This window comes from Peromyscus maniculatus, chromosome 3, assembly GCF_049852395.1.
Source record: "Peromyscus maniculatus bairdii isolate BWxNUB_F1_BW_parent chromosome 3, HU_Pman_BW_mat_3.1, whole genome shotgun sequence".
NCBI lineage: Eukaryota > Metazoa > Chordata > Mammalia > Rodentia > Cricetidae > Peromyscus > Peromyscus maniculatus.
In genome coordinates, this window is record NC_134854.1 from 167,265,411 (window position 1) to 167,293,400 (window position 27,990).

Consider the following 27,990-nt stretch of genomic DNA (forward strand, 5'->3'; position numbering starts at 1 on the left):
GAGGCACCCCTCACACCTGAGACACCCCCTCACACCTGAGACACCCCCTCACACCTGAGACCACCCTTCACACCTGAGGCACCCCTCACACCTGAGACCACCCCCTCACACCTGAGACACCCCTTCACACATGAGACCACCCTTCACACCTGAGGCACCCCTCACACCTGAGACCACCCCCTCACACCTGAGACACCCCTTCACACATGAGACACTCCCTCACACCTGAGACACCCCCTCACACCTGAGATACCCCCTCACACCTGAGACACCCCCTCACACCTGAGACCACCCTTCACACCTGAGGCACCCCTCACACCTGAGACACCCCCTCACACCTGAGACACCTCCTCACACCTGAGACACCCCTTCATACCTGAGACACTCCCTCACACCTGAGACACCCCTTCATACCTGAGACACCCCCTCACACCTGAGACCACCCCCTCATACCAAGGATCAGCCATGGTCACCACCTCCTCAGAGCCACCCCTATGGAGTCCAGCTCTTGCGGATCTGTCATCTGAAGCTTAGGGAAGGAGTCATTCAGAGCTCTGCTGTCATGGCTTCATTTTCTCACAGTCGGGGCTTTCAGACCCCACAGCAGAAAATTTGGTGTCTGATTGACAGCCATGTGCTATGACATAGGTTCATGTTTGTTCATTTTTCTTTAACTTTGGAAAAAAGTTACTGTAGCTAGAGTTTCCCTGCCTCGCCCACAGTCAGGACAAATCTCTGTCACCCGCCAGTCCCATAGCCGCTCAGACCCAACCAAGTAATCACAGAGATTTATACTGTTTACAAACTGTATGGCCGTGGCAGGCTTCTTGCTAACTGTTCTTATATCTTAAATTAACCCATTTCTATAAATCCATACCTTGCCACATGGCTCATGGCTTACCGGCGTCTTCACATGCAGCTTGTCCTGGCGGCGGCGGCTGGCAGTGACTCCTTCCACCTTCCTGTTCTTTTATTTCTCCTCTCTGTTAGTCCCGCCTATACTTCCTGCCTAGCCACTGGCCAATCAGTGTTTTATTTATTGACCAATCAGAGTAATTTGACATACAGACCATCCCACAGCACTTCCCCTTTTCTTTTTTTTTAAAAGGTTTTAACCTTAACATAGTAAAATTACATATAATTTGGGAATTTGGGTGTAGCTTCTCTTACTACTTCCTGCTGGAGGGGGGTGCTGTATCTTATGGGGACACAAAGAAAATTTTAGGATTATGGAGTAGTCCATGAGGCTGTATTATCTGAGCCAGTTGCCTTTAAACCATTCTGGATGTTGAATCATCTGGGCCATGGTGTCATCGGAGACCTTTCAGGGGGTCTTGGCTGGTCAAACCTGATGTATCTTAATCTGGAACAAATCCATAGCCTCTGGCTTTCTGTGGGAACAAAAGCAGAGAGTCTCCTTTTTAAAGCAACACATCCTTACATCTAAATTTTGAAGTTAAGGTATCTTTAAAATATACATATTGGTTTAACTCGACATCTTTTACAATCAAATGTTTTTTTGTAGTTAAAAATCCCAAAGACAACACAATCTAGATTTTTTGTGTAAATTTATCTTTACGTGGCTTATTTTTATATTAACTTTATTGTTTTTTTAAAGATTTTATTTTTTTAAAACTATGTATTTGTTTATATAACTGTATATAGGTTTACTTTTTATTCATGCATATGTGTTTGTGTCTGCATGTGTATATGTGCGAGGGGGGTGTCCCCAGAGGACAGAAGATCTCTTGGAGCACAGGTTATAGAATCACCTGATGTGGGTACTGGAAACTAAACTCTGGTCCTCTGAAAGAACAGCAAGTGCTTTTAACTGTTGAATTGTATCCCCAGTTCCTGGACTGTAGGCGGACTTTTCTGTCCCACCAACCAGTTCCCAAATAACCACACAGGGACTTAACATTCATTATAAATGCTTGGCCAATAGCTTAGTCTTGCTTTTAACTAGCTGCTATAACTTAAATTAACCTATTTCTATTCATCTATGTGCTGCTCTGAGGCTCGTTTATGTCATCTATGAACTTCCCATGTTCCTTCTTCCGAGCCTGGCTCCAGACTCCTCAGACTCTGCCCTTCTTCCCAGTATTCTCTATGCTCCAGAAATCTTGCTTAGCTAACCATCAATCAGCTTTTTATTAACAATGAGAGCAACACATTTTCACACTGTACAGAAGGATTATTCCACAGCACGGGACAGTTAATTTAAAACATTTTATTATACTGATGTGTGGAGGGAGGGAGAATACATGTCATGGCATGTGCATGCGTGTGTAGATCAGAGAACAGCTTGTGGGAGCTGGTTCTCTTTCCATCATGTGGGTCTCAGGATTCAAATCCAGGTCATCAGCCTTGGCAGCCAGTGTCTTTTCCCACTGAGCCACCTTGCTGGCCATGAACAATGAATTTTGTGGACACAGAACAGTCTTTAAGTTGTATAATCATACAGAGTGCTTTGGAAGCACTAGCCATCGAGGGTTTTCTCGCTCATTACTTCCTGTTCCCACAGCTCTCCCCGGCACGTGTCTACCTAACCTTCTCTTGTTTGTCGCTGTCAGAGCACAGGGAAGGTGACTCAGTTGGCAGAGTTCCTCCCTAGCATGCACAAAACCCCTGGTTCGCGGCCCCAGCTCTGTGCAAAGCAGGTGTGGTGGTGAATGCTTGCGATCCCAGCACTTGGGCGGTGAAAGCAGGAAACTGGGAATTCAAAGTTGTCCTAGACTACATAGCGCGCGCGCGCACACACACACACACACACACACACACACACACACACGGCCCTTCCTCTCCCAATTTGCACAGCAGTTGCTGCAAATGATATATTTTGAGATCTTTACAGGGTTTCTCTTTGTAGCAGAGTGGAATTTGGCAAGGGCGAATTTATTTTAAAATGTTATCATATGAAGTAATGGATTTTACTGTAACATCTTCACATATATATGTTTATACTTTGTTCATTTATGCTTTCCCACCCCAAATGGTCCCCACTTCTGTCTTCATGTCACATGTATTCCGTTACCTTCTCTTTTTCTCCCTTTACCCTTAATGTCTCCGCTTCCCTCTCATGGTCTGTGTGCCATGACCCTGCACACACGTAGTTTGATAATGAGATACCAATCAAATATTCTATAAACTTCTCATGTCAAAAATTTTAGAATTGAATTTGAGATTCTCTATACATCACATAAAAAATTTAGGCTGAGATTTGCCAGCTATCTTACCAGCTCTGTGAGTTTTATTGACAGTGATTTCCTCAAAAGCTGAGGGGGTATAAGAGAAATGACCCGATTTTGGTTTTGTTTTAATCCTAGACAGCAGAAGGCTTCCTGTTCGTGGTCGGATGTGAACGAGGGAGAATTCTCTTCGTATCTAAGTCCATCTCCAAAGCACTGCAGTATGACCAGGTATCAGCCCACTGTTTTCCACATGGTCCTGATTCTTTTTAACAAATCCTACTTTGAAGCTGTCTCTGACTCCTCCCTTCCCTTTGCGCTAAGTTAGAGCTTAGAGAGCTGGAAGACAATGGAAGGGTGAATTCTCATGACCGTCATTGTGTCTTCATCAGACATTGAGAGGTGATGTCACTTTCTGAACCTTAGCTTTGTCCGCTGTCAGAGCGGTACCTGCGGTCAGGATGAAGTGACCGAACAAGATGTCATATTGGAGTCTCTGCAGAGTGTTGGTGGCCCTTCTTGGTCCCCTCCAACAGTCACATTATTGCTCATTGTGCTGACAACACACTCAAGTCATGTTCATCTAGCAGCCTGCTACTCATCTCCTCCAAGTTACACTCCACTTGCTTTAGGTAGCTGCTCGGGAGCTGTCCCCAAAGCAGGCCTGCAGAGCACACGTGTGGCTGTAGAACCCGGGCAAGCACGGCTTTGATGGGGAATGCCTCCCTCTGGCTTCTGCTGCTTTCAATTTTAGCTTAGCAGGTAATGAGACAAATGGCAGAAGGGGAAGTCTGAGCCTCTGTGCGGGAGGCTTGAGACTAAAGAACCCCAAGCTGGAGACAGCTGGGAACAAAAATGATGTAAGAACGGATAATCCATCTTCTAACTGGAGCTTCTTTCTAATTGGAAAATAATATACATACATACACATACATACATGCACATTTGTACACATATATGCTTATACACACATGTGCACACATGCATTCATACATGTGCACACAAATGCACAGATACATAGGTAACTAACAGTTCAAGACAACCTTAAATTCCAGATTAGTGACATGGGTTGATGTCCACTGGGATTGAGTGGATATCTGCAGCCATTGAAGACTCTCCCTGCCTGCTCCCGAGGATGTCAGGTCTAGTGCTTGGCTTTTCAGAATCAGAGACCTGGCGCTGCTGAGTGAGCTCTCGACATGGACTCGTGTTAACCAAGCATACGATAGATAGACGGATTCCAAAGGCGAATCACTGGGTCTTCCGTATGAGCGCTCTAACCGGCTGGTCCACTGGTTTTGTCTCCTGCAGAACATCCACTGGGGAACTTTGTGAGAGGATGGGCTTCTCATCGAAGTGGGGTGTAGGGGGGTCTTTAGGGTGAAAAGAGGACAGGAATTTCAGGCTGTGCGTCAAGCGTCTAGAGTCTAAGAAGCAGTTGGCTGAGCAGCCATAGCCATGGAATTTAGCTTAGAGAGGATGGGTGAGAGGCACATGCCTGAGAGCCCGGTCAGTGCTCAGAGGCTGAGGCAGGAGGAGCCTGAGTTTGAGGTCAACCTGGGTTAATAGTTAGAGGCAAAGAAAAATACCACTAAAAAGAAAAGAAATGTAGAGAGGGCAGAGGGAAGGAGGGAGAGAGAGGGAAGTGTACCTATTGCTTTCCTGGTCCTGCCTGGCCCACAGTCAGGACAAATCTCTCTCACCCACCAGTCCCACAGCCGCTCAGACCCGACCAAGTAAACACACAGAGACTTATATTACTTATAAACTGTATGGCCGTGGCAGGCTTCTTGCTAACCATTCTTTTTTTTTTGGGGGGGGGGGGAATGTGGGTGTAGTTTTTTTTAATTTTATTTTATTTTACAATACCATTCAGTTTTAAGTATCAGCCACGGGTTCCCCTATTCCCCCACTCCCACCCTCTCCCCTTACTCCCAGCCCACCCCCCCATTCCCACCTCCTCCAGGGCAAATCCTCCCCCGAGGACTGCGATCAACCTGGTAGACTCAGTCCAGGCAGGTCCAGTCCCTTCCTCCCAGACTGAGCCAAGTGTCCCTGCATAAGCTCCAGGTTTCAAACAGCCAACTCATGCAATGAGCACAGGACTTGGTCCCACTGCCTAGTTGCCTCCCAAACTGATCAAGCCAATCAACTGTCTCACCTATTCAAAGGGCCTGATGCTAACTATTCTTATATCTTAAATCAACCCATTTCTATTAATCCATGAGTTGCCAGGTGGCTCGTGGCTTACTGGTACCTTACATCTTGCTTTTCATGGCAGCAGCTGGCAGTGTCTCTCTCCTCAGCCTTCCATTTCCCAGAATTCTCCTCTCTCCTTGTCCCACCTATACTTCCTGCCTGGCTACTGGCCAATCAGTGTTTTATTTATTAACTAATCAGAGCAACACATTTAACATACAGAACATTCCACAGCAGGGAGGGAGGGAGGGAGGGAGGAAGGAAGGAAGGAAGGAAAAACACACCTTGGACTGAGTTTAGAAAGGACAATGGATTTTACAGGAGACGACGTGCCTTTCTGTTGGGAGTTGTGGAGTGGGAAGCGGGCTGAATGTTGGATTTGCATTTTCTTCACGTGTTGAGTTGTGATGTGGCAGATGTTCTGGGCTTCATTTTCTACAGTAATGTAATCCGTTGCCTTGTATTGAAAGTGGTGAGGTTTATGGGCTGGGAGATGCTCGGTCAGCACAGTGCCTGCTATGAAAGCTCAAGGCCTTCAGTTTGGATCTCCACGGCCGTGTGGCTGGGTGTGGCCGTGTGCACCTGTAATCCCAGCACTGAAGAGGCAGAAAGGATGATCCCTGGGGCTCTCTGGCCAGCTCTTCTGGCCTTATCAGTCAGCTCCAGGTTTAATGTGCACACATGTGTGTGCACACACATGCACGCTTGCACACGCATTTACACACACACACACAGAGGAATGGATAGACACACTCACACAGACACATACATATGCAGAAAATGAAGATGAACTTTAAATCCTAATGCCTTAGAAACAACCCTGAATTTGGAGATATTAAGTAGGTTTACACAATAACAGGATTTAAGAGAAAATCAGAAGTCAGTGTTCGTATGTGGTTTATATATATCTTTCCTGATACAGTTTCAAATGCATTTTTAAAAAAATTTATTTTATGTATGAGTGTTTTGCCTGCTTGCCTGTCTGTGCACCACATGCATGCATGTGTACCACAGAAGCCAGAGGAGGGTGTCAGATCCTCTGGGACTAGAGTACAGATAGCTGTGAGCTGCCCTATGAGTCCTGAGTCTTCTGGAAGAGCAGCATGTGCTTCCTAACAACTGAGCCATTTCCCCAGCCCCTCAGATGTATGTATATTTAAGCTTAAGGAAAACCCACTGGTAGAGCATTCTCCAGGCACACACAAGGCCCTGGGTCTGATCTCCAGTGGGGGGGGGGGGAGTCAACCTCTAACAAGGAAGGAAAGGGTATTTATCTTATGTGTGAAGAAATGTCTAAAAAATGTCGTAACTGATGTTAAATGTGTGTCTGCTTTTTTTAACAGGGCAGCTTGATGGGACAAAATTTGTTTGACTTTTTACACCCAAAAGATGTTGCCAAAGTAAAGGAACAACTTTCTTGTGATGTTTTCCCAAGAGAGAAATCTCTAGACACCAAAAGTGAGTTCTCCCTTCAGGGTGCTCACCCCTGTAGTACTGGTTAATTTTCTGTCACTATGGTAAATTACCACAGACAAAAGCAAACTAAGAATAAAGGGCTTTTTTTTTTTTAAGTTTACCCTTTCAGTCTGTCATGGTGGGAAAGACATGGCGTGGAGGCGGGGACAGGAAACAGGTCAATTACAGGGAGAGGGGGAGAGAGAGAGAGAGAGAAAATTCCTTTACAGACATATACAATAAATGTATTCACATGAACGTGATGTGTGGAAATACATGATTACTTACAGTTTTCAATCGAAATGAAACTTTCATAAGACAATATTTGAGGCTAAAAAGTTGCTGGAGTTTTCTTCTCTTTTGTATGTGGCCCAGATTTTTCTGGTATGAAAGATCTTGTACAACTGGGCTTGGGAAGTATATTTATTCATTATCCAAAGACACTTGACTTGTGAAAATGCATAGTGCCAAACAATTATTTATGGTGTAGAAACAGTGGTTTGGGGCGGAAAGGTGGCTCAGTGGTTAAAAGCACTTACGGCTCTTGCAGAGGGCCCAGGTTCTGTCCCCAGCATGAACAGTGCTGCTCACACCTGCCTGCAGCTCCAGCTCCAGAGGGTCTGATGCCCTCTCTTGGCCTCCATGGTGTGCACATGGTACACATATATCCACGCAGGTAAACACACATACATAAAATAAAAATAAATTGTTTTTAGCCGGGCGGTGGTGGCTCACACCTTTAATCCCAGCACTCGGGAGGCAGAGGCAGGTGGATCTCTGTGAGTTCAAGGCCAGCCTGGGCTACCAAGTGAGTCCCAGGAAAGGCGCAAAGCTACACAGAGAAACCCTGTCTCGAAAAATTAAAAAAAAAAAAAAATGTTTTTAAAAATTAAGGGAAGAAAATTATCTAATCAGCTATTAATTTTTTAAGTTTTGGTTATTTATTTGTTTGTTTGTTTGTTTGAGACAGAGTTTCACTATGTAGCTTTTGCTAGTCTGGAGCTCCCTATGGAGACCAGGCTAGCCTTGAACTCTCAGAGATCTCCTACCTCTGCCTCCCAAGTGTTGGGTTTAAAGGCATACTCTGTGATTATTTTCTTTTTTAAGAGAAGGAAAGAAGAGAGGATGGGAGGAGGTGGGTTTTAAGCATGTCTGTGACTCTTCTGTTCTTGTTCCTGATGCTATGGAAGCCCCTCTGCAGGTTTACGGTCACGGCCACACAGGGCGACCACACATGCATCCTGGCTCCAGACGATCTTTCTTCTTTAGAATGAAGAGCTGTAAAATCCCTGTCAAAGAAGAGCTTCGATGCTCACCCTGCTCAAAGAAGAAAGGTGGGACCCCGGGAGAGCCAGTGATTCAGAGCCTGGTGTGAAACACAAGGTCCTAATTAGTTTCTATACCAGAAAAAGTACATTTCACAGTCAAGGCAAGAGATAGGTGCAAACGTCTGAGTGAGATGGTTTCAAACCAAGATTGTCCGTATTGGCTCACCACAAGGCACCCCTTCTCCTGCCCAGGATTTCCTTGGTGCCACCAAACTTGTAGTAGGAAGAGCCTAAGTTCCATTTGGGCCCAGATCTGGTGGCCTTGAACCTCAGCACTCAGGAAAAAGGGGCAGGTGGATCTCTATGAGTTCAAGGCCAGTCAGGGCTACATAGCAAGACCCTGTCTTAAAAATAAAATAAAAACTCATATGGTGATATATTGTGTACCCTAGTAAACTTGCCTGAGGATCAGAGAACAGAGCCAGCCACTAGATTAGACATAGAGGTCAGGCAGTGGTGGCACACACCTTTAATCCTATCACTTAAGATCTCATGCCTTTGCTTGGGAAGCACACACGCCTTTAATCCCAGGAAGCAATGTAGCAGGGCAGAGAAAGGCATATAAGGTGTGAGGAAACAGGAACCCACTCTCTTTAGGCTGGGGATTTTGTAGAGGTAAGAACTAGTGGCTGTTCTGCTTCTCTGATCGTTCAGCTTTCATCCTGGTATCTGGCTTGGGTTTTTGTTTTTATTAATAAGACCATCTAAGATTCGAACAACAAACTCAAATGACGACAAAGTTTGATCTCTTTTTTAACAATTTTTTGTGGTTTTTGCTTGTGTTTTGGTTTTTTTTTGTTTTTTTGAGACAAGGTCTCACTCTGTAACCCTGGCCAGGAATTCACGCACTGTGTTGACCAGGCAGGCCTCAAACTCACAGAGATCCACCAACCTCTGCCTTCTGAAGCACTGAGATTAAAGGTGCATGCTACTGTGCCCAGCCCTCAAGTAATTTTTAATCTTAGGTGTGTGTGTGTGTGTGTGTGTGTGTGTGTACAGTGCCCACAGAGCCCATTACATTTCCTGGAGCTGGAATTACACTCAGCTGTGAGCTAGCTGCCTGATGTGGATGCTGGGAACTGAACTTGGGTCCTTTGAAAGAGCAGCGAGCACTGTTGACTACTGAGCTACCTCTCCAGCCCCTGGCTTGTTGCCTTTTGAGAGAGTCTAACTATGAGTCCAGGCCGGTCTAGAGCTTACAGCCTTCATCCTCCTGCCTCAGCCTCCCTAGCACTGAGATTTCAGGTGTGGGCCACCTCACTGGCTAAAAAGTGATCTTTATATGGGACTGTGTGGTTCTGTGTATTTATAAATTTTAGTCCAAATCTTTTTTTATAGCCACATATGAAGGAAATCACACATGTTGACATGTTAAGCATTTACTCTGTTCATGATACTATGCTGAGCATTTTTAATTCTCATGAAAGTATTCTGTTATCTGTCTTAGAATCAAGGAGGAGACACTTGAGAGGCTTAATAAACACCCAGTCACCTCCTTCTTGCCATGGCTCTGTGTGGTGCAGAGCCTAAGGCAGGGGCTGTCCCTAGTAATTGTTTTTTCACTACAGGGAGAGCAGTTATTTCTTGTTTTCATGTCTGAGAGTGAATACATGCTGCTTGTCTTTCTGAATTCACAGAACATAGTGTTCTCTGCTTTCTTTCATTTTGCCGCAAATAACGGGATTCCATTTTCCGCTATGTGCGCACATCACTCCATTGTTTATATACCATGTCCCCTCTGGACCTGTCTGTCGATGGGTTCCTAGGCTGATTCCTATCTTAACTGGTGTGACCATGTGCTTTAAACATGAGCATTTTGGGGGTTTCTTTGTACCCTGACTTTGTTTCTCTAGATATACACCCAGAAGTGAGGTAGCTGGATCTCATGATGCTATAGCTTCCTGAAAAATTTCCATACTGTTTTCCATAGAAGCTACTAGTGAGGATTCCCCATGACTGTGTGGCTCTCTTTCTCCACAGCCTCCCCAGCATTTTGTTATTTGTCCTTTTGATTACAGCTGTTCTAACTGGGGTGAGTCGGACTCTTATTGACCTTGGAGTTTGTATTTCCCTGGTGGCTAAGGATACTGATCACTGTGTTATATATTTCTTGGCCATTTGTATTTCTTCTTTCGGATGGTGTCTTAGTTAGGGTTACTATTGCTATGACAAAACACCATGACCAAAAAGTAACTTGGGGAGGAAAGGGCTCATTTGACTTACACTTCCTCATTGCTGTCCATCATTGAAGGAAGTCAAGCAGGGCAGGATGCTGGAGGCAGGAGCTGATACAGAGGCCATGGGGGGGGGGGGTGCTGGAATGGCACTGCTTACTGGTTTGCTCCCCATGGCTTGCTCAACCTGCTTTCTTATAGAACCCAGGATCACCAGCCCAGGGAGGGCACCATCCACAAGGAGCTGGACTCTCCCCAATCAATCACCAATCTTTTAAAAATGCCTAACAGACCTGCCTACAGCCCAATCTTATGGAAGCATTGTCTTAATTGAGGTTCCTGCCTCTCAGATGACTTTAGCTTGTGTCAAGTTGACACAAAACTACCCTGCACATGTGGAGACTCTTTGGACTGATTTCTATTTTGTTAAGTTTGTACTCTTCATATATGCTAGATATTAACCCTTTGTGAGACGAGTCACCAGCCAGTCTCTCTTAGCTTCTGTATTGTTTTCTTTTGTTGACTGTTCCTATGCTGTGGACTAGACTTTGAGCCCAGAGGTCCTGTCTAGGAAAAGATTGCCTGTCCCCATCTGAGGCACCTGCTCTGCCTCCTGTTAGTAGCTGTGGAAGTCCTGCACCGAGGTCTTCACACGTGTGCCCGTTGACCTCCGTGCCGGGGGAGGGACAGGGCTTGAGTCTCAGTGCTGCGTGTGGATGTCCAGTTTCCCCAGCACTGTTGATGACGCTGTTGTTTCCACACCAGCATTGAGAATCAGCTGGCTGCAGGCATGGGTTTTCTTCTGGCTCCTCGTTCTGTTCTGTGGCCCGTGTGTGCATTGCTGTGCCGTTACCATGCTGTTGGGGCGCAGTGCTAGTGATATTCTGAAGTTAGACCCTCCAGCTTCGCTCTTCGGCCCCTTAGTACTTCCATGAGAATTTTAGGTATTTTTTTCAGCTCTGTTGAGGGTGTCGTTTGTATTCTGATTGGGGGGACTGCCTTGCTGTGGGATGGTCTATATGTCAAATGCTCTGATTGGTCAATAAATAAAACAGATTGGCCAGTGACCAGGCAGGAAGTATAGGTGGGACTAACAGAGAGGAGAACAGAGAACACAGGAAGGTGGAGGGAGACACTGCCAGCTGCCGCCATGACAAGCAACATGTGAAGACTCTGGTAAGCCACGAGCCACATGGCAAGGTATAGATTTATGGAAATGGATTAATTTAAGCTATAAGAACAGTTAGCAAGAAGCCTGCCACGGCCATACAGTTTGTAAGCAATATAAGTCTCTGTGTTTACTTGGTTGGGTCTGAGCGGCTGTGGGACTGGTGGGTGACAAAGATTTGTCCTGACTGTGGACCAGGCAGGAAAACTCTAGCTACACTGCCTCGAATCTGTAGACTGCATTGAGTTGAGCCAAAAGAACATAAGTGGAGCTATTCTGATTTGGAGTTTGTTTTGTTCTTGCTTTTCTAAAATGAAGCATTAGGTTTTGTATTTGAATTCTGTCTTCTTGACCTTTTATTTTTATGTAAGCACTCATTGCTATAAACTTCCTTCTTAGTACATTTTGTTCTATGCCAAAGAGTTTGGCCCATTGTATTTTTTTTTTAATTTTTAAAGAATCCTTAACACAGAAGGTACTGGGTGTCATTGTGCATCTTTTTTCATGTATACATTATACGTTGGCTGTTCCCATTTGCTCCTCTCCTCCTCGTGCCCCTCCCATCCTAGTTCCTTCCTTCTCCTCTCAGTCCTCTTCTCCCTTCCCACAGGTATTTCCATTCTGTCTGTTTCAAGAACGTCTTAAATCCCCCTCGGAATGAAAGCGCACTGTCCTGCCTCGACGCAGATACACAGTTTTTAGTTCTTATTGGCTCATCCCATTGTGCCAGCAAAGATACAGGATATGATTTAATTCTGCACGAATTTGTTAAGATCATTTTGTGGCCCAACACACAGTCTATTTGAGAGACAATTCCACGTGTAGATGAACAGAATGTGAACAGCACAGAGGCTGAGAGGATGAGCTCTGGAGCCAGCCTGTCGACACTTGGTCCTTGGCTCCACCCTGAACATGCTGTGACTGTAGCCCTTATCTGTTTCCAAAGACAAACGGAGACTATTAGAGCACCTCACAAAACTATTAAGGATGTTAGACGAGTTATACATTCCCAGCCATAAGATCATCTGGCATGTGGCTCACCCTCTTCATCTCTACCCTGTTATAACTGTAACCCTTCAGACAACCTGCAGCATTTTCTGTTAAAAGAAAAACAAACTTTTTTTTTTTTTAAGATTTATTGTTGGGGGCTGGAAGGTGGTGGTGCACACCTTTAATCCCAGCACTCAGGAGGCAGAGACAGGAGGATCTTTGTGAGTTCGAGGCCAGCCTGGTCTACAGAATGAGATCCAGGAAAGGTGCAAAGTTACACAGAGAAACCCTATCTTGAAAAACCAAAAAAAAAAAAAAAAAAAAAAAAAAAAAAAAAAAAAAAAAAAAAAAGATTTATTGTTGGGGATGAACAAGATGTTGTGATAGGTAAAGGCATTTGTAGCACAAGCCCAGTGATCTGAGTTTAATCCCACAACGGTGGAAAGAGAATCGGCTTCTCAAAGCTGTCCTCTGAGCTCCACAGGCAGGCTACTGCACATGTGCCCACACACATATCATACACACCATAATGGGAATGATGAACTCTATTGTCCTGTCAGTCTTCCCGAATACTGCAATTGAAAACAATGGCGGTCTGGTCTTTTGCAACACAACAGAATGTTTTACAGAATTTGTATTAGGTTTTCTCTGCTTTTTAACATTAAGTCACCTTTTCTAGGCGTGTGTGATGTGTGCACCACCATCTTCTGAGCCCGTGTGATAGTTCATTGTTTTCCTAAACTTTTCCCATTTTGAGCATATGATTTCTGTCTCATTTTTCATTTTGGTGGGCTGGTTTGATAAGCTGTTTCATGGGAATTAATGGCTTAGAATTTTTTGAAAAGTCAAAGTTTTCAGTCTTTTTTTTAAAAACTTTTATTGTGTTTCCAAATGCTCATCAAGTATTTCAGTGGTCCTACTATGACAATATATGTCTATTAATCATCATCACAACCAACAATAAGAAATTTTCTTCATAATAGACAGACATGGTAGTGCAGGTCTGTAACTACTTAGGAGGCTGAGGCAATAGTATTCAGGAATTAAGGGATAGCCTGATATACATAGGGAGCTAGAAACTAGCCTGGGCTACAGGATGAATTTGTCTCAAAAAAAAAAAAAAAAAGGAAGAGGGAAAGAGGAAATGGTGGTGGTAACATTGGCATTCATGTTCTAAGTGTATTTCTATGGTTTTTCATTAGACCACAGAAAATTCTACACTGTCCATTGCACTGGATACTTGAGAAGCTGGCCTCCGAATGTTGTTGGCATGGAGAAAGAGAGGGACAATGAGAAAGATAGTGGCCCTCTTACCTGCCTTGTAGCCATGGGACGGTTACATCCATATGCTGTCCCTCAGAAGAGCGGCAAGATCAGATTGAGGCCAACTGAGTTCGTAACCCGCTTTGCAATGAATGGAAAATTTGTCTACGTTGATCAAAGGTAAACACTCAGGCGGTGGTTGTTAGAAGCCACTGAAGCAGTTGAGGTTGTTCAAGTTGTGGCTCGGTAGCTCTACTGTATTTTTCTTCTAATTAGGGCTTGAGAATAGGAAGTATGGTTTAAGTGACGTACGGATATGGTTGTGTTGGTGATTTTGGTCAAGCCGGACAAACGTGGAAAAGTGTTTCTTAGCAGTGGTGCTGAATCCGGACGTGCTTCATGGCCAGTGCTGGTGGCACCTTTGTGAGGACATCAGCTGGACCTCATGGAGCCTCACCTGGCTGGCCTGTTTGCAGCTCCGGCCTGTGGCTGGGGAGGACCAGGGCAGCCCATAGCAGCCTGGTGGTCCACGTGCCCTGCGGTCCACGTGCCCTGCAGTCCACGTGCCCAGTGGTCCACGTGACTAGCTCTTCTCCTGGGCTGTGGCTACGAAGTCCCACCTGCGCTGGATTTGCAGCATTCTGGGAACCATCACCTTCAGCAAGTGACATGTTTATCTTCTCTTCAAAACTAGGGCAACTGCAATTTTAGGATACCTGCCTCAGGAACTTTTGGGAACTTCCTGTTATGAATATTTTCATCAAGATGACCACAGTAATTTGACGGACAAGCACAAAGCAGGTGGGTAATTCATTGAGTGAGGTGCTCCGAGGGTAACTTAAAAGACAACTTCAGCCAGGTGTGATGGGTCATTTTCAAAATCTCAGTACTTGGGAGGTAGAAATAGAAGGAGCAGGAGTTCCAGGATAGCCTGGGCTACACAGCGAAACCCTGACTAAATAAATAATTAAATTATTGTAGCATCAACTCTCAATTTATTGTTCCTTATTAAATCCCAAACTCAAATTGATTCTCAGGGTGCTGCTTTTGGGTTTGGTGTTTGCTTCTGGTCTGGGATTCAATATGGGTCTCTGACTGGCCTGAAACCAGCAGCTACCCTCTCCTCAGCCTCCTGAGTGCTGGGATTCCAGGCAGGGGCCATCACACCCAGCTTGAAGGCTTTTGATTTTAAAGGCCACTCTGTTGATCTCGTCTTTTCTTGTGAAGTTCTGCAGAGTAAGGAGAAAATACTTACAGACTCATACAAATTCAGAGTGAAGGATGGCTCCTTTGTAACCCTGAGAAGCCAGTGGTTCAGCTTTACTAACCCTTGGACCAAAGAGCTGGAGTACATCGTGTCTGTCAACACACTGGTCTTGTGAGTAGTGCTCTGTCTTCTTAAAACCTTTGGACTAATTTCAGATGAGTATCTCTGCTTTTCCCAAGAAGTCATTAAAACTGCATGGTCCTCTGGTCGTATGGATGCTCAGTCTGGGGATGGATGCCAGGATCTAGCACAGGTGCCAGAATCCTTGTGGGCTTCTCCCATGTCTATCCCCAGAGCATCATTAGTTACAACCCAGGAGACAATGTAAAGTCATGTAAATGGTAGTTGTACCAGACCATTTAGGAATAATGATAAGAAAAAAGCCTCTATGTGTTTGGGAAAGATACAAGTTTTTCCCCTCAAATATTTTTAGTCCACAGTTGGTGACTCCACAGAACAAAACCCAAGTCTGTGGTGGCCAGTGGTGTCTGAGAATTTCCTTTACTCTTCATTGATGTTAGCTGCTCAAGTGAAGCTGAAACTTTGCCCTTTGTAATGTAATGTGATGTAACCCTTTGTGCTTGGTATAATGTCTGGTGGTGAAGGTAGGTGTGGTTTGCACACCTATGATCCTGGCTCTGGAGGTGGAGGCAGGAGGATGAGAAACTCCAAGTCATTCTTGGCTATATGGGGAGTTTGAGGCCAGTCTAGACTACTTGAGACCTTGTCTCAAAATGACAACAAAGAAGAGGAAAAGAAGAAGCAGCACTTCTAATTTTAGGTTGGGGTACAGCTCAATGGTAGAGTACTTGACTAACATGTACACAACCCTGGGTTCAGTCTCCCCAGCGTTGGTGGGGAGAGGGGGGAAGCTGGGCACACTCGTTTAATTCCAGTACTAAGGAAGCAGTGGCAGGCAGATCTCTGAGTTTGAGGTCAACCTGGTCTACGTTACATGAACAGGAAAGCCAGGACTACATAGACCCTGTCTTGAAACAAAAACAAAACAAAAAAGAGGGATGTATCTTTTATACCTGTGTACGGCATAGAACTATGGCCGGTACAACCACAGAGTGAACAGAAATCTGGCCCGTGTCTTTGAGGGAAGCGCCTACCTCTAGTCAGCTCAGCCTGGTCTGAGCTCTGTTAGTTTATAAGTGGGTGTAAGGTTCCGTCACTGTGCTGGGATATTTGATCACACTCTGACACTCCCAAAACTGCCAATAAAGTTTACTTTGAATTGGAGGGTGGAGCTAGCTACTAGCTGACCAAAATCAATCATAGAGGTTTTGGAGGACCAAGTACAGACAGATACAGGAAGTAGCAGGGAGGGGCTGAGAGAAAGGCTTGGCCCTTTTGGATGGGGGGGGGGGGAATGAGGAGGTCACTGGTTGCTTCTCCGCTGTTTCTCTGATCAGTCAGGTTCTCACCTCGACATCTGACTCCTGAGTTTATTGATGAGGAATAATTATGTAAACGCTTCATGTCACACCAGTTCCGTTTGCTGGTCTGTAACGTTAGTTTAAGCAGCACCAGGAGGCACGTGTGCCTGTGTTCCTGTCAGCGTCCCGACACAGCTGCGGACCTTAGCACTGGACAGGAACCAAGCACGTCACTCTGAGAATAGACCCGCCAGGGCGGCATCTGACACAGATCCCAGTCTTATCCGATGGTGTGAACAATAAGATACAAATGAGTGGGAACGGTCAGGTCACATGCATGGAGCCAGGGCAGATGCGGTCACAGGTGTGATCACACGCATGGAGCCAGGGCAGATGCAGTCACAGGTGTGATCACATGCGTGGAGCCAGGGCAGATGCAGTCACAGGTGTGATCACACACGTGGAGCCAGGGCAGATGCAGTCACAGGTGTGATCACACGCATGGAGCCAGGGCAGATGCAGTCACAGGTGTGATCACACGCGTGGAGCCAGGGCAGATGCAGTCACAGGTGTGATCACACGCGTGGAGCCAGGGCAGATGCAGTCACAGGTGTGATCACACGCGTGGAGCCAGGGCAGATGCAGTCACAGGTGTGATCACACGCGTGGAGCCAGGGCAGATGCAGTCACAGGTGTGATCACACGCGTGGAGCCAGGGCAGATGCAGTCACAGGTGTGATCACACGCGTGGAGCCAGGGCAGATGCAGTCACAGGTGTGATCACACGCATGGAGCCAGGGCAGATGCAGTCACAGGTGTGATCACATGCATGGAGCCAGGGCAGATGCAGTCACAGGTGTGATCACACGCATGGAGCCAGGGCAGATGCAGTCACAGGTGTGATCACACGCATGGAGCCAGGGCAGATGCAGTCACAGGTGTGATCACACGCATGGAGCCAGGGCAGATGCAGTCACAGGTGTGATCACATGCATGGAGCCAGGGCAGATGCAGTCACAGGTGTGATTACATGCATGGAGCGATGCAGGTGCACAGGTTCCCCTCACCTCAGGGATGTCATGTGTGCTGTCTCTAACTTCCAGGGGGCGCAGCGAGACCGGGGCCTCATCCATACTTCACTGCGGCAGCCAGTCCTCGGAAGGTAAGCTGGAGTTTCATCATCTGGTGTGTATCCTGTGAAGATACATACATGGTCTTCCGTCTAAGAGAGGAGTCTTCCGGGGAGGTTAGACGACATTTTGACTGGACAGACATCACGTGTTTGGTTACAGAAGAAGGAGGCCAAGGCAGGAGAGGTGACTCGCAAGTCCAGGCACTTGTCACGCACAGATAGTGACCTGAGTTCAACCCTGAAAACACACATAAAGGTGGAGAAGAGGAAAGATACCACGGTGCTGTCCTGTGAACTCCACCACCACATGCATGCTTCATACATGTATGTATCACATACACATATATACACACATATACACCATCATACACGTCAAATGCACATATGTTATACACATGTACATACATCACACACATACATATGTACACACATATCATATATACATTATACATTTGTACACACATCATACATACCTATAAACATATACACATACACACAAACACACATACATATACACACATATATATGCACACACATATATATACATTATAAACACATATACACACATCATACACATACATGCATACACACATACACACATACAAAAACAAAACAAAACAAAAAACACAGGGGGCTGTGAGATGGCAGGTAAAGGGTCTTGCCTCCAAATGTGACAGCCTGAGTTCAATTTCCAGGACCAACAAGGTAGACGAGAACAGACTTCCATATGTGGTCCTCTGACCTCCAAGTGTAAGCTGTAGCATGGGTGCAGCAACATACATCGTTTACACACACAGTAATAAGAGACTGTGTTCAGAGGGCACATAGGTCCCATAGGAACTTTCAGGAACCCCCATTATTCCCTTGAGGTGTCCCAGCACCGGCTCATATCTCTGCTGTAGTGTAACATGGCACCACACATAAGTAGTTGCTCACATGAATGCTTTCCCACTGCCCGGGGCTCCTCATGAGCAGGACAGGGGTTTTCACATGGTCCCCTGCAGCTAGCATTCCTCCTTGTCCACTGTGTTCGTTACAACCACCAGGCAAATGAGAGACAACACGAAGGGTGTGTTATGCATCTCTCTCTCTCTCTCTCTCTCTCTCTCTCTCTCTCTCTCTCTCTCTCTCTCTCTCTCTCTCTCTCTCTCTCCCTCTCCCTCTCCACAGATATTCAAGTATCTGAATATGGTGCTGACACATGCATGTAATCACAGCCCTTGGGAGGCAGGGTCAGGAAGATCAGAAATAATCTCCTTAGCTACATGAGACCCTATTTAAAAAACAAAACAAAACAAAAAACACCAGGAGGCAGAGGCAGGTGGATCTGATTTCAAGAACGAACAGCCTGGTCCACAGAGTGAGTTCCAGGACAGCCAGTGCTACACAGAGAAATCATTTTTCAAAACAGAAAGTAAAAACAAACAAACAAACCAAGCACCTGGGCTAGGGCAACGGCTCATGGCTAAGAGCATGGCTGCGGCTGTAGAGGACCTGAGTTTGGTTCTCAGCACCCACACGGGGCTCACAACTGCCCGACTCTGCCCCACAGGCACTGCAGCATTTGATGCACCTGCATACATGCAAGCAAACACTCATCACATAAATAAAACAGCAGCACAAAAGGAACTATGGCTCTGCTGTAAAGGTCAAGGGGAAGAGACCATGCTGGAGGTCATGGGTGGTGGCCGTGCCCTTGGTGCTACTCACAGTGTCTCTAGCACTGGGAACTATGTGATGAAAGGTTAGGTGTTTTTTGGCGTTTTAAGGTGTGGCTCATCCATTTCTTTTCAGGAGAAGCTAGGAAGTTATTTAAATAGAAAGAAAGCCCCAGCTGGGCTGTGTGTTCTTCAACACCCCGGCTGAGTTCTCTCCTGTGCTGTTGCCTAGACTCATGCAGACAGCCCTGCGTCAGTGTGCCTGGCATGACCACGGGGACTGTACTTGGTGCTGGGAGTATTGGAACGGAGATAGCAAACGAGGTCCTGAGCCTACGGAGGTAAAGTTTTATCACTGCAAATATTCTCAAGTAAACGGCTGTCTTAGCTACAAACCAGTACACAGATCAGTTGTTCTCCTGTGTGAGCGTGTGCGTGTGCGTGTGCGTGTGCGTGTGCGTGTGCGTGTGCGTGTGCGTGTGCGTGTGCGTGTGCGTGTGTGTGTGTGTGTGTGTGTGTGTGTGTAAGCATTCAGGGTGGGCCGGGTGGGGGGGTATGTGCATATGAGTGCCATGCCTACAGGGTCAGAGGCATCAGATCCTCTGGAACTGGAGTTACAAGCAGTTGGGAGCCACCCAGATAAGGACTTTTATAATCTTAATTTGCCAAGTTATTTCTAAACATTACACCAAATACAGAATTCAAGAAGAAAGAATTGATAAATTTAATTGCATGAAAGTTCAAAATTGAAGTATAAACTATACCATTACAACAAAGTTAAAAACATAAACTGGAAAATGAGTGTATTTTGTTTAATAAAACAGATTATCTTTAACTTATAAAGAATTTTATACCATAAATATATTAAAATATATAAATTTTATATAGTTATATGTTAAACTTCATGTATAGCATCGAGAAGAATTATTTAATAATTTTGTAAGTGGCTGGAAAGATGACTCAGCAGCTAAGGGTACTTATTGCTCTTGTAGGAAAACACACATTCAGTTTCAGCTCCCACATAATGGCTCACAATGGTCTGTAACTCCAGTTCTAGGAGATCCAGCTCCCTCTTCTGGCTACTGAGGTCACTGTACACATGTGGTACACATATATGGATGCAGGCAAACACTCATAACCATAAACTGAAAATAAATAAAATAAAACAATTTCTTAGAATAGCCATATTGTATTGAGACTAAATAGTAGAAATGAAGAGAAAAAATGTAAGGTAAATAGCCCAAGAAACTTTAAAATTGTTCATTTCCACTCATATTTAAATATATGCACATATAATTAAGCAATGGGTTATGTACTTTTTCACTTAGCTTATCAAAGATTTGAAAGTTTGATAATCTTCTATATTGTGGAGAGTGTGAAAAAGAAACAGATCCCCAATTCTTTATAAAATATAAATTAAGCCAAGCAGTAGTGGTGCACACCTTTAATCCCAGCACTTGGGAGGCAGAGCCAGGCGAATTTCTGAGTTCGAGGTCAGCCTGGTCTATAGAGCGAGATCCAGGACAGGCACCAAAACTGCATAGAGAAACCCTGTCTCCAAAAACCAAACAAAAGAAAAGGAAAAGAAAATATAAATTAGTGAAATAACTTTGGATGGATATTAGACAAGATGCATCAAAAATATTAGGGTACATTAGGCATGGTTATGCACTCAGGCCAGATGATCCTTCCGAGTTCCAGGCCAGCCTGTGCTTCATTCAGAGACCTTATCTTTAAAACAAAATGTATTTAGGTGGGGCGTAGTGGTGCAAGCCTTTAATCCTAGCACTTGAGAAATAGAGGGAAGAGGAGCTCTGTGAGTTTAAAGACAGCCTGGTCTACATAGAGAGTTCTAGGCTAGCCAGTGCTACAGAGTGAGACCTTGTCTCAAAAAAAAAAAAGCCTATTTAATATGAGACTCATACCAAGCTGTCTTGGCCAGCTGTGGAAGACCGAGACTGTCGGCGGCTGCAGCAGGGCCTTACCCAGCTGTGTCGTCCCTCTGATGCGTCCGTACAGTAGGTGCTCTCAGTGCATGGTGGGGCGGGAACGATGGCTCAGCAGTTAACAGGGCCCAAGCTCAGTTCCCAGCACCCACAGGGCAGCTCACAGCCATTTATACCTCCAGTTCTGGGGTATCTGACGCCCTCTTCTGGGCTTCAAAAGCACCAGGCATGCACATGGGAAAAGGGACAGAAATGGAGAAATAGGAAGAAAAGGATAGTACGTGTGAGTACACACCTTGCTTGTTTGGCATCGTAGTCTCAATTACAAGTTCTCTTTCTCCTTCCATTGAAGGTTTGTAATCAGGGGATCTGCTTATGTGCCTTACTTTAAAAAAAAATTACATCTTGTTTACTTATTTTGTGTATGTGCATGTGTGTGGGTGAGTGCATGTGTGTGGGTGAGTGCATGTGTGTGGGTGAGTGCATGCCACAGCATGTGTCAGGCTCAGAGGATTACTTGTAGAAGTCACTTCTCCTGTGGGTCCCAGGGATTAAACTCAGGTCATCAGGCTTGATGACAGGAGCCTTTATCCCCTATGTACATAAATATACATAGAAACAAAATCTTAAAATGCACAGCTCAGCAGCACTCAGTGCATTGTGGTGCAACCATCACCACATACTCCTGAGGCTTCTTCATTTAATCTCCCCACTCCCCGGCCTGCTCCCCCACAGCCACGGTCACGGCCACGGCCACCTCCTATTTCCTATTTGCTTGCCTGTCTTCAGCACTCCAGAGTCAAAAACAAGCCTGGCACCTAACAAGTCAGCCTGGTTGTAAAGACTTAGGTGTCTGGTCTGGAGTTCCTTGTTGTAGTTTATCTGTCAGTCTCTTGTGATGCATTCAGAGGAGAAAAATTCCTTCTAGAATCCTGCCAGAGGGATAAACATCTCTTGTCTCCCTTCTTAGGTTACACTCTTCATCCCCAGATGATTCAAATCCTTCAGAAATCGTGAGAGATAGCCATGGTATAAACTGCAGGAATGCCAGCGTGCCTGTGAGTGAAGTAAATGTTCATTGTTCATGACTTCCTTTGAGAAAGAGGCTGTTCTAAAAAAATAAATGAACCTTTCTGCTGACTTGGTGGCCTGGAGGGGGCAGTGCAGGTCAGTGGTTACAGGAGCCATGGAGAGAAGAACACAGAAGGGTTCCAGATTGTGGCTTCAATACCCAGTCTTTGTAATATTAGGTTCAAATTTGAACTCTGCCTCAGTTCCCTGACTTGTAAGGCAGGTATGATAATAATATCCCCTGGATGAATATGAGAATTGGGTGATGGAATATCAACCAAAACATGTTTTGAGACAGGGTCCCATATAGCCTGGACTGACTCACGGTGTAGCTGAGGTTGACCTTGAACTCCTGATTTTTCTGCCTCCACCTCCCAAGTACTGGGATTTCAGGCATATATCACCATACCAGATAAACCAAAAACTCTTCAAATGGTGGTTGTCACACCGACTAAGGGCTTAATGAGTGTTAGCTGTTATGATTGTCACAGATTCTAACTTGGTGACTTAAGAACACTGTAGTAGATTGAAAGAGCTTTAAATAAGATAAGCCATGAAATAAATCCTGGAGGCTCCGTGGTCACACCGACATACTCCAGCCAACGGAAATTCATGTTGCACCTGTAACAATCACAGCATGGGCTGGCGGTGCACACCTGTCACTTGAGTGACCTCAAAACTAGCTTAGGCAACTTAGTGAGACCCTGTCTTGAAATAAAAAGTTTTAAAAATTAAAAAAAATTAAGGAATGGAAATACAGATTAGTGGTGGAGCTCTTGCCTAGCATATGGAAAGACCTGGGTTTGATTCCTGTAACTGGGGACACTAAACCTCATGCTATCTGGGAGTCTGAAATGCATTAGTGTAGATGAACGGTCTTGTTAAATAAGAAACACAGAGCCAATGCAGAGATGAAAGCCCAAGAGGTCAGAGCTAAAAACCTTATCCTTCACTGCTGCTGCTGTCCTCTTCAGCAAGCGAGCTACTTCCTGTCTGTTTGTCTTTTTTATAGACTTTCCGTTCTGCCTTCTCATTGGTTGTAAACCCAACCACATGACCTCCTTGTCACTGCCTGTCTGTACAGACCTCCAGGTCTTCTGTGGTTGGTATTGAGATTAAAGGCGTGTGTCTCCATGCTGGCTGTATCCCTGAACTCACAGAGATCTGCCTAGCTCTGCTCCCAAGAGCTGGGATTAAAGGCGTGTACCACCACCACCCAGCTTCTGCTAAGGCTTGCTATTAGCTCTGACCCCCAGGCAACTTTATTTATTAACATACAAATAAAATCACATTTCAGTACAATTAAAATATCACCATACATTATAATCCTAGTGTGGTGTAGACCAAACATCGTGAGGTCAGCTCTGTGCTCTCATAATACAGGAGGAGGACGATGTGTGACCAGGGGGAGCAGGGGCCTGAAAGTACAAACATCACATGATACTCATATGAAAATATAACTGGTCTTCCTATTTATTTATTTAGTCATTTATTTACACATTTAGCAAATGAAGTGATCTCATAGAAATGGACATATAAACCATTGTAATAAAATCTTCCAGCCTCCGCATGTGCATAGCTGTGCATACCTGCACACACACAGACATGCCACACACATCGCATGAAAGGATCTCAGCTTTGCAATAGATGCCTTGGTTTGGAATCTGGTGCCGACAGAGAACAGCTCTTGGCTCTTTAAGCTTCAGATGTGGACGATGCACGCGGTGGGTTCTTATGAACTGCTGACGGAGGTTCTGGTGCTGGCCCACGCTGAAATCACCCAGTGGTTCTCCTGTGCTCACGGCTTGCTCACCGCCCTGTCCTGCCTTTCCAGGTGTCCACAAAGGAGTGCTTTTCACCAAGTCCTGACACGGGGGGCCTGGAGGCTGCCAGGCAGCACTGGACTATTGAAGCTGCTCACAGTCACGGGCTCCTCCTCAGTAAGTTGTCCCTGTCACCGGCCGCCACGTGAACTTTCTCAAGTCCTCTTTTTGTCTCTGTATTCTTATGCACAGGAGATGTTTGAGGAAGGAAATGGTTTTTAAAATAATTTTTTCCACCAGGCATGGTGGCACTTACCTATAATCCCAAAATATGGGAGGCTGAGGCAGAGAATTGCTATGAATTCAAGGCCATCTTGGGTTACATAGTGAATAGCAGACCAGCCAGGGCTTCAGAGAAAGAAAGCCACCACCCCCTTGAAATATCCCCAAGATTCCCCCACTCAGAATCCTAGTACAATAATCAGCAGGTATTATTTTTTAAGATTTATTTATTTTTATTTTATGTGTATGTGTTTTGCCTTGCATGTATGTTTGTGTCCCACAGGCATTCAGTCCCCTCAGAAAGTGTGTCGTCCCCCCTGGACTGGAGTTACAGATGGTTGTGAGCCGCCATGTGGGTGCTGGGAACCGAACCTGGGCCTCTGGAAGAGCAGCTGGTGCTCTTAACTGCTGAGCCATCTCTACAGCTCCAGCCGCTACTCTTGATATTAAGATGTATGTCGTTCACTGAACCTGAAGGATTCAGTCATCAGTTGAGCCAATTTTGGCCTTTGCCGAATACACATAATTCAAATAAAAACTTAAAAGTATTTCCATCTAGGAAAAAAATAAAAGACCATTTTCAAGAATTAAGAAATTTAAAGACTTGTGCTTAAAAAAAAAAACAAAAGTAAAATTAAAGGGTAGGGGGTCATGGAGAGATGGCTCAATGGTTAGGAGCCACTTATTGCTCTTGGAGAGGACTCTGGTTCGATTCCCAGCACCTACAGGGTAGCTCACAACCATCTGTAACTCCAGTCCAGAGTAATCAAACCCCCTCTTCAGTCACCAGGCATACACATATATACATGCAGGCAAAACACTCAAACATATAAAATAAATAAATATAAAAAGTTTTTTAAAGTGTAAGATTTAATCACTCACTTTTAGATGTTCATGCAAAATCCAAATCATGCAAATGCAGCCGCTCAGGTTCACACCTCCTGAAGGCACTGCTGTCCCAAATGCAGCCGCTCAGGTTCACACCTCCTGAAGGCACTGCTGTCCCAAATGCAGCCGCTCAGGTTCACACCTCCTGATGTCACTGCTGTCCCAAATGCAGCCGCTCAGGTTCACACCTCCTGAAGGCACTGCTGTCCCAAATGCAGCCGCTCAGGTTCACACCTCCTGAAGGCACTGCTGTCCCAAATGCAGCCGCTCAGGTTCACACCTCCTGAAGGCACTGCTGTCCCAAATGCAGCCGCTCAGGTTCACACCTCCTGAAGGCACTGCTGTCCCAAATGCAGTAGCTCAGGTTCACACCTCCTGATGTTACTGCTGTCCCAAATGCAGTAGCTCAGGTTCACACCTCCTGAAGGCACTACTGTCCCAAATGCAGTAGCTCAGGTTCACACCTCCTGAGGGCACTGCTGTCCCAAATGCAGTAGCTCAGGTTCACACCTCCTGAAGGCACTGCTGTCCCAAATGCAGTTGCTCAGGTTCACACCTCCTGAAGGCACTGCTGTCCCAAATGCAGTCACTCAGGTTCACACCTCCTGATGTCACTGCTGTCCTAAATGCAGTCACTCAGATTCATACCTCCTGAAGGCACTGCTGTCCCAAATGCAGTTGCTCAGGTTCACACCTCCTGAGGGCACTGCTGTCCCAAATGCAGTTGCTCAGGTTCACACCTCCTGAAGGCACGCTTCCCACTCATCTCAGGTTCTGCTGACTTTGAAAACACCCAGAAAACTTGGATTACTTCTTACTGTATTTTAGCCTTTGTTGTTCAGAACCTGTTGTATCTCGAATTTAAATCTCACCTCCAGCTGCATCCTCATCCTTTTTCAGTCCCTGGTTTCTCACATGAAAATTTCAGCATTTTGGAATCTGACGCTTTCTCCAGCTTCACATTTTAGCATTAAACAAGTAGAACCCTGCTCAGTACAGATGAATCAAATAAGTACTGGGCTCCCAACAGCCCGGGAGTCTGTGCCCTCCGTCCATCGGTGTCGTTTTCTACTATGAAATCACAAGACCTGCTCATTTAGAAATATGTCAGGGCACTGGAGAGGCAGTGACTCAGTGGTCAAGAGCGCTGGCTGCCCTTGCAGAGGACCCAAGTTCAATTCCCAGCAACCACATGGCCGCTCCTCTGGTACTGCGTGTACATGATGCATGGACATACTTGTGGGCAAAATACCCATACACGTAAAATAAAATAATATAAAAATACATCCAGTTTTGCAATTTAAGACATGTATTTCACCTTCCTGATTTGCACCATGTGGCCTCTGCCTGGCTTTATCTTTTTTTTTTTTTTTTTAAGATGTTTTAATTTCCTTCCTGTCACAGTGATATGATACCCTGACAAGAATTGGCTTAAGGCAAACGGGTTTATTTCAGCTCACAGTTCCAGGTCACAGTCCATCACTGAGGGGACATCCAGGCAAGAACGTGAAGCTTAGTCCAATCCACCGTCAAGAGCAGAAACAGCTGAGTACTCACTTGCTCAGCTTGCTTTTTTATGTTGACACAATTTAGGGCCCTGTCCACGGAAGGGTCTCACCTGCAGTCAGGGTGGCTCCTTAAAAACATTCCTCACAGGCCTTCCCACAGGTCCAGACACTCCCTCATCAAGACTCTTCCCAGGTCATGGATTGTAGCAAGTTGACAAATAAAGCTAAGTGTCACCAGGACCTCTTGTATCTCAGGTTGGGCTCAAATATGTATGTAGCTAGGGTTCACCTTGAACTTCTGGTCCTCCTGCCTCATGCTGAGATTACAGGTGTGCATCTCCACACCTGACTTGTACGGTGCTGGGCATCATACCCAGGGCTTCGAGAATGCTAGACAGGCACTTCCGCACCAGACCCTCAGCCCTCCCATTGGTTTGCTGTTCTTGACTACAGTTATGTTTTATATTTATGTGTATGAGAGACTTGTTGGCATGTAAGTCAGTGCACATGTGTGTTTAGTGCCCACTGAGGCCAGAAGAGGTTACCAGATCCCCCGAGTTACAAATGTGGAGGATCTCAAAGAGCGGCCCATGCTCTTAGCCTCTGAGCCGGCTCTCTAGACTGCCCACAGTTATTTTAACACGTGACTTCCGTCATGGCCTCCCTGTACTTACTCATATAAGCCTGTGTTCTAACTTACAGGTGATGGTACCCAGCTGGATTTCGATGCCCTGTGTGACAGTGATGACTCAGCCATGGCTGCGTTCATGAATTACCTCGAAGCAGAGGCAGGCCTGGGTGACCCTGGGGCCTTCAGCGACATCCAGTGGACACTCTAGCATTTGGACTAAATGAGAATCATTTCAGAGTGTCCCATTTACGAAACATTCTATTCTTCTATACTGTATCGATACTTCCTGTCTTTTGTTAATAGTCTACCGATTTTTATACATCTGCACCTTACTCTCACAGGGCTGTGGGAGAGTGAGTGTTTTCCTCTACAGTGAAACAGTCAAGTTCATCAAACGCTCTTTACTCAGTGAGCTAGCCTGGGGTCAGGCTGCCATATTTTTGCTAAAATGTTCTGACCAAAAAAATGCTGCCAACCATATGGTTTGGGCTTTGCTTTTGTTTTTTGTATATTTTGTTTTTTGAGCTTGGGAATTTTAATATACTGACATTTTCCCTGTCTGTGGCCTATGAGACTGATAATGTGGGCTTGTGTGCTGAGACATATTCCCACACCTCAAGCCTTTCCTTAATTGACAAATGAGCTTGGTGCTTCTGGGATGTGGTGAGTACTTGAACATTTAAAGGGGCAGCACAGC

At 45.5% G+C, this 27,990-nt stretch overlaps 1 protein-coding gene across 4 annotated transcripts in view; it reads left to right on the top strand.

Annotated features, from left to right (window-relative positions):
- The window catches only part of Bmal2 (basic helix-loop-helix ARNT like 2), a 46,607-nt gene extending 18,834 nt beyond the window's left edge, over nucleotides 1–27,773 (top strand). For 3 of the 4 annotated variants that reach the window (XM_016005163.3, XM_076568316.1, XM_076568315.1), the window contains 11 exons: nucleotides 3,327–3,419; nucleotides 6,731–6,845; nucleotides 8,033–8,176; nucleotides 13,705–13,945; nucleotides 14,460–14,566; nucleotides 14,993–15,143; nucleotides 17,518–17,576; nucleotides 19,437–19,545; nucleotides 22,121–22,217; nucleotides 24,056–24,161; nucleotides 27,365–27,773. In XM_016005163.3, coding sequence (XP_015860649.1) covers nucleotides 3,327–3,419; nucleotides 6,731–6,845; nucleotides 8,033–8,176; nucleotides 13,705–13,945; nucleotides 14,460–14,566; nucleotides 14,993–15,143; nucleotides 17,518–17,576; nucleotides 19,437–19,545; nucleotides 22,121–22,217; nucleotides 24,056–24,161; nucleotides 27,365–27,501 — 1,359 coding nt within the window. In that variant the 3' untranslated portion in view covers nucleotides 27,502–27,773. The remainder of the gene's footprint in view (nucleotides 1–3,326; nucleotides 3,420–6,730; nucleotides 6,846–8,032; nucleotides 8,177–13,704; nucleotides 13,946–14,459; nucleotides 14,567–14,992; nucleotides 15,144–17,517; nucleotides 17,577–19,436; nucleotides 19,546–22,120; nucleotides 22,218–24,055; nucleotides 24,162–27,364) is intronic. The other variant, XM_016005164.3, reaches the window with a different exon arrangement.
- Nucleotides 27,774–27,990: the final 217 nt, after the last annotated feature.